The sequence below is a fragment of the Episyrphus balteatus genome, chromosome 4, assembly GCF_945859705.1.
Source record: "Episyrphus balteatus chromosome 4, idEpiBalt1.1, whole genome shotgun sequence".
NCBI classification, from domain to species: Eukaryota; Metazoa; Arthropoda; class Insecta; order Diptera; family Syrphidae; genus Episyrphus; species Episyrphus balteatus.
The window spans coordinates 64,757,700-64,765,006 of NC_079137.1; the positions used below are offsets into that span (position 1 = coordinate 64,757,700).

The window sequence follows — 7,307 nt, forward strand, 5'->3', positions numbered from 1 at the left end:
GCAGGTACCGTTTATAATGATTTCCGAAAAAAAATTTTTTATCATAAGATAAAAACTAGTATCTGATTTTTTTGAAAAAATCATTGGAGCCGTTTTCGAGAAATTAAACTTTTCCGAAATTTTTATATGACAGGTACCGTTATTTTTGATACAAAAAAATTAATTCCAAAAAACTCTCTGGAAAATTTCCAAATAATGCTACATACCAAGGTTTATGTCAATCGGTCTATCAATTTAGACTGTAGCCGGGACCCACCTTTTTAGTATTCTCTATCATCATAATATCATGGAAAATTAATATCTCAGATTTTTTTTTGTACGAATGCATAACTTGATATATAGTACCTATATATCAAGTAAAAACACTAGACATTTTGAGACCTAATAGAGACCTTAAAAAGTTCAAAAAGCTCTGCTAATAGTTTGGGTTTTTAAACATGAGTCCATACGAATTATTTTATGTTCACAGATTAATCAAAATATTATTTAGCCCACAAACTACAACCAAGTTACCGGGTTGCGGTCAAAATCTCGAAAACTTTAAATAAAAAAACAAAAAAACAAAATCCTGAAAACAAAAATTATATTAAATGAAAAATTTGCATAAATTAATTTACAAAATCCGAAAACCCTAGAATTCAAAAACCCCAGCTCAAAATCCCGAAAAATTATATAATATAAAGAATTTGCGCAAATTAATATTTTTCACCTGATAAAACAACAAAATCCGGAAGAGCCAGAATCCGCGAAAAAAAAAAACGAAATCCCGAAAACTCAAGATCCCCAAAGCTCAAAATCTCGAAAAATTTATTTTAAATGAAAAATTGTGCAAATTTATTCACAAATACTGAAAACTTTGATTTTTGAAAACCTAAAATCCCGAAAACCGAAAATAATATATAATCTAATTTACAAAATTTAAATTTTATTTTAAACATAATATTTTAATTATAATATTAATTTTCTAAATTTTTGATAAATTTATTTGCATGTATTTTTTTTTCAACTCGCTATTCTTCTTTTCTTATTATAAACAATCTTGCCAAAAATAGAAAGATCCATAAAAACTTCTTTTTTATCTTTTAAATCAATTACAAACTTAAAACCAACTTGTGGCAAATAACTTGGTAGATATTCAGCATTTGGTGTCATATTTTCAAATTTATAAAAATAATTCTGAAAATTATATACACAAAAAAATATATTTATTAGTTAAATTCCACTGTATATTAAAGGTACTCACCTCTGGCACTGGGCAATGTGGCCAACTTCCAGCATCAAGAGTAATATTTTTTATTAATTGCAAATACATAATTGTAACATTACTGTGAAATTCTTTACAAACATCAATATCGGCTGCCTTGAAGAGTAAAAAGAATTTTTTCGATCGTTCTACAAACATCATTACGTCCATTCGAAAGTCTTTGACCTGTCTTTTCATTTGTAGATAATAACTAGTTCCGGTAGATGGCGCAGGCTCGCTAAGCGAACAAGATACACTTGATGCATATTTCGGTTTGTGGGTGCACTTTGTATCAGTAAGTTGAATTTTGAAATTTCTCTAAAAATACCATACAAATAAAAGAATATCTCAATTTTAACCTAAACTAAAAAAAAGAATTAATTTGAAAATGATAACTTACCGCTCCTAAGTAACCGCAAATCAGGGTAGTTAGAACATAAAGAATTATTAGCGGAAAATTTCCTACACCAATTTTCATTTTTCACATTTAACAGAATTATTTAACTAGAAAGTAATCAATGTTCTAACCCTGAGTTCCCCTACAGAGTGAAAAAAAAATAAATTTTTAATTTTGATAAGATCGTCCCATTATGAAAGTTTTTTGTCAGTTTTTTCTTTGTTGATTTTGAAGTCATTAAAAGTGATGAGAATCACATTTTCGTATGACTTTCGTAATATTTGTTGATTTCTTAATTGGAATTGTTATTTATCATTATAGCAGAATATTCAAAATCAATTAACACAGTTTTTGTGTGTGTTTTTTTATAAGTATATAATTTTCTTTGAACGAGTTGATCAAACCGTAAAATTTTTAAAATTGGGTAGTTACCAAAATGTAGTAAATATACCTAGCAGTGAAAAATATGAGTTAGACAAGAAAGTTTGTAGTAATCGAAAATGATTTTTTCAATTCAAAATTTGTATTTCAAGTATGTATTTTTTGCAAGTTTTCACCTTAATTTGAAATTATTGGCCAATCTTGTTAAAATTTTATATTTTTAGTCATAGTGAGTAATAAGTACTTTAAAGAGAAGATTTTAAAGCTCAAACATTCTAGTTTTGAGATCTTGCGATGACAAAATTTCTCAAGCTATACTTGTTCCGCTCAATTCTGTTGATTACCGAACAAAATCTTTTTCGGTTCTTTTTTTTGCCTAATACGTAAAGTTGGAAATTTTTTTCTCAAGTTTTTAGACAAAAAAAAAAATAACCAGAAAAGCTTAAAGAAATTTTTTTTTTTCGGTATTCAAAAGGATTGAGCGGAACACGTTCCTTGAAATTATATCACTGTAAGATCTGATTTCTTTAAAATTCTCATTTAAAATTCCAGTAAAACCATTTTTAAGGAAAATAGAGTTACTTGAAACACCTCATAAAATTTTAATTTTTTCTTATCCCTTAATTTTTCAAACTAGGTATTTTACTAAAGTCTTTTACAAAATCATAAAATATTTTAAAAATTCAAAGAAATATATAAAATTTGTTTTAAACTTACGCAAAGATCTCTTTGAATGGTTAAAATAAAAGGTATACTGAAGAATTTAAGAACAGAGTAAAAATCGTTAGAGAATTTAAAAAAAAAAAATTCTCAACAAAAATTACTTTCAAAACAAAAAAAACTTGAATTTTTGTTTAAAAAAATTTATTTTAAAAATATTTTTTTTTATTTTTTTTTCTCAATTTTTACAGTTCGAGGTGACAAAATCTTACTTAACTTACAATCATTAAGGTGATATCGTGTTTTTCAATTTTCGAATAAATCCTGCAGATCCAACCGCAAGTTTCAAGAATTCTACTATTTTTCTGATGATATTTTCGACTGACCGGTTTTTATTCTTTTGTGCATACACTTTACTTATCCCTAACCTTTCAATTCACGTATTTTCAATAGACAACCATCGATCCCGGACTATATTCAGTCATCTTCGTCTGCTATTGTTCCCCACCCCAACATTCTCCGCAGAGCCAATTCGGTATATGGCAGCCACCGCATCAACTCATCACGTCCACTTCCACATGCCAGGTTCCCGCTTATTTTTTATTATTTGTAATGCATTTTGTACTTTATTTTACTCTTTGATTTATACAATTCATAGTCACTCATAGTAGAAATATCGGCGGCAAGTTGATTTTCAAATTTTATATGAAATCCTAGTTTTTCTGTATTTTTATACAGAAAAACTAGTTTTTGCTGCTTACCTACGAGTTAGATTTTATAAAAAAAATTTTCATTACAATCGGTTACGTCTTTTTCAAAAATGCCAGATCGGTACCGCTAATTATGAATCAAAAAATATTTTTTTATTTAAAAAGTAAAATCTTATTCTTATTTAATACAGAACAAGTTTTTTTTTTCTAATCAAACTTTTTAGAGCTGTTTTTTAGGAAAGCTACCTCAAATTTTTGTAATATAGAGTATAGGTAGTATCTAATTTGTTCTTATTGATTTGGATATGACATTTGAATACATTTTTTAACAAATTAGCAGAGATTCTGTACAGAGACGGAAGCAATCCCGGAAACATTGTTTAAAATATTCCATAAATAACCGAGATACAAATTATTTTCTTAAGAAATCCGACTTTTTTTATTTGGTAATTTTTCCATATTATTTAAGTTTTTGTATTCTGAAAGGTTCTGAAAGGGTACAAAACTTAAATAATTATGGAAAAATTACCTAAAAAAAAAAATTGGGTTTCTTAAGAAAATAAATTTTATCTCGGTTATTTATGGAATATTCTCAACAATGTTATACCATTTTGAAAAGAGAATTGAACACACCAACTTTTAAGGTAACTTGCCGAAACATCGTAGTGCAATATTTTTACACCACGGTTCATTGAATTAGAGTCATGTAAAATTTTTTAGTACTTAGTTGGGCAAAAAAGTAATATTTGCTTTAAAACTGATGCAGCTGAGTTAAAATTTTTGAATGCATTTGGTAGCAGGGTTATTCAAAGTTTTCGTAACAAAAGAAAAAAAATGAGAAAAATTAAGATTTGTAGTTACGGCACATGAAAAACCGTCACAGGGTGACCATTTTTTCGACCTTTTTTCAAATGCCCATACCTCACAAAATATATTATTATTTTTGTGATAACTGTCACCACCTACCCTATCTACCGTTTTCGTTTCGACGCTAATTTTTGGGACACCCTGTATAAATCGGCTACCTCTCACGCAAAAAATCATCTGCCAGTTATTAGACTAATCCTGGTTCACTACTTTTTTATTTGTTGTGAATTTGTTTTTTCAGCTCTCATATAGGTATCCTCTTCAAGATCAATCAAAAGATACCAATCCTGTGATAATACTCACACAGTTGAAATTGTAGACCTCAAGTCTTATCTACGATTTATGGCCTTTAAAAAAAATCTCTGTGTATTCAAATTGTATTCAGACTCAATGTACCTATCTACATAACGGCCATTCCATTTGCATTTTTAAGACATTTTCACGCCTATTATACAGTTTATCTCTTTGAAGAAGAAATATTTTTTCTTGAAACTTGGTGGGTCTTAAGGACTCATTATAAAGTTGAAGTTCTAGAAGTTTCAAGAAAAACTTATAGAAAATAGCTAAATTATTAACAGACAAAGACGGTAACGGAGAAGAATAATTGTACGCGTCTTCTCCGTTACCCCGCTTTATCTGTCATGTCAATGATGTTTTCACCGTTATTTTGGAATGGCCGATAAGCGCAAAATTCTGGTGTAAATAAAATTTCTCATTATCTGATATAATCTGAAAAGTGTTTTTATTTTTAAAAAAAGTATGAAAAAACTTACAAACAATTTATGTCCAACCCATTTTTGTGTGCAACAACTTTTAGATTCCACTAAAAAGAATGTTGAAAAGTATACAAAACTCAGAACTTCAAAAAGTTCATTCAAAATGAAAAAAATCTTAATTTATCTTGTTTATTAAAAAAAAAAATCTGATTTGTATAGATTTTTCAACGGTCTTTTTGCAGAAAGCCAAAAGTTGTACAAGCATTTTATTGTAATTAAAATTCATCAAAATTTATTCAACAATATCAATATTCAAATTCAAATTTTTATTTATTTTTTTTTTAAGTAATATATTGTCATTTTAGTGTGTACGTTTTCCCTTCAAGGTGTTTCTATTAACTTTACCCAAAACCGATAGCTCCAAAAAACTTTCTTTTCTATCTTTCATATTCAGGACCATTTTGAAAGCAACTTCTGGTGCAAAAGGTGGTAAAATTGCGGTATTTGGTGTTAAATTCTCAAATTTGTAATAAAAATTCTGAAAAAAAAAACAAATTTTTAAAAAAAATTAGAAAAAAAGCCAAGTGAACTTACCGCTGGAATAGGACAATGTGGCCATTTACCTGCCCTCAAAGTCATATCTTTGAACAATTCCAAGTACACTGCTGTAATATTTTTGTGAAATTCCACACAAACTTCCACATCAGCTGCCTTGAACATTAAGTATTGTACTTTCTTTCGAATAAGATAAAATATTAAATCCAATCGAAAATCTTTTAACTCGCTTTTCATTTGCATATAAAAATTTGCACCAACAGCTGGTAGCGGTTCGGTAAGGGAACATGATGAATTTGCTGCATATTTCGGATTATGTTTGCATGTGATAGCTGTTAGTTGAACTTTCACCGCTGCTAAATAACCGTATATGAAACAGAATAGAATAATAAGAGCTATTCGGAAAAGTCTTCCTAATTCCGATGCCATTTAAAATGATACTGGATGATTTCTAATTAAAGATTGTTCGAGGGCTTCCATTGTTGTCTGAAATTGAGTTGTAATTATTTTGCTTATTATGCGATGGAAGATACTTGTGTGCAAACCAAAATAATTTTTTTAAATAAAATTTTTGTTTACTTGTCACGCAGCTTTTATAGCCACCATAAGTGGTAAATTGGGATTTTATCTACCAAAAACAATAACTTATTTAGACTTTGTTCATGTCATTTAAGGTGGGCCTTCATAGTCTTCGAAGCAGACAATTTTACACATGTGTGGCCAATTTAATTTAATTTACTTATTCCTAAAATCCAAATAAATAATAAGTTTTTTAAAAAAATTAAGGCACCCAATACCAATATTATAGAATAACTAATCAAACAATTTAGTTTAAAAGTTTCATTGCAACAGATTGTTCTATATTTGGTACTACGAAGCAGACTCAAAATTACTTAGTAATTTTATTGCAAAAATTCGTGTCAATTTTTTTAAGATTTTATTCCAAAATTTGTAAGACCGCAGCCGTAGAGGAACAACACTGACCGCAGAAGTAGGACACTATAAATTCCGGTATTATGACTTTAAACTTTTTTCTTTATACATATTTTTGAATTTAAAAAAATAAAAAAAAACTTTAAATTCAAAAATATGTATTTTGTTTGAAATTTTTTTTTTTTATTAATTTTTTAAATTAGTGCTACAAAAAATACATTTGTTCAAAAACTTGTCTATGAGAAAGTCAGAAAAGTCCAGCGAACGATTTCCTTAATTCAAAACTATGGCCTTATTTTTTACAGTTCACATATTTTTTTTATCAACATTTTTGGAGCCATTTTTGAGAAAAACACAAGCTTTTCGATCATTTTTTTGTTCAAAATATTCCTTTTCTTATTAAATTTTTTGAATAATTCATATTTATTTGATAAATAAATGAATTTTCAAATGTATAATAATCAAAAACTTTTTCTTAACATTTTCAAATTTATCAAACGAAAATTAATATGCATACAAAAAATTACAGTGAGTAAGTTATCAAATAAGCAGTAGATTTTGCGTGAAGATAATTTTACAGAATTATGCAATAAATTAAAGCGCACGCTTTTTAACATTTTCCAAACCTTGTTTTAATTTTCTGTAGAATTTTGTGTAACAGAATTATGAAAAGAAGAATTTTGAAAAGTATAGAATGTTGAACAACACAGAATTTTGAAAAGCAGAATATTGAAAACAGAATAGATAACAGAATACTTTTAATAAAAATCTATCGATAAGTTATGAAGATTCATACAAAGGGTACAAAGAGACAACCACGAATCTGCAAATTTGTAGTTTTGAGA

The 7,307-nt window shown here is 27.8% G+C and overlaps 1 protein-coding gene across 1 annotated transcript; it reads right to left on the minus strand.

Moving 5' to 3' along the window:
- Window positions 1–1,002: 1,002 nt before the first annotated feature.
- LOC129919316 (uncharacterized) lies at window positions 1,003–1,784 on the minus strand. The gene is made up of 3 exons (XM_056000172.1): window positions 1,644–1,784; window positions 1,244–1,561; window positions 1,003–1,176 (listed from the first exon to the last, which is right to left on the minus strand). Exons 1-3 carry the CDS (start codon window positions 1,719–1,721, stop codon window positions 1,003–1,005), a joined length of 570 nt encoding a protein of 189 aa, XP_055856147.1. The 5' UTR covers window positions 1,722–1,784.
- Window positions 1,785–7,307: the final 5,523 nt, after the last annotated feature.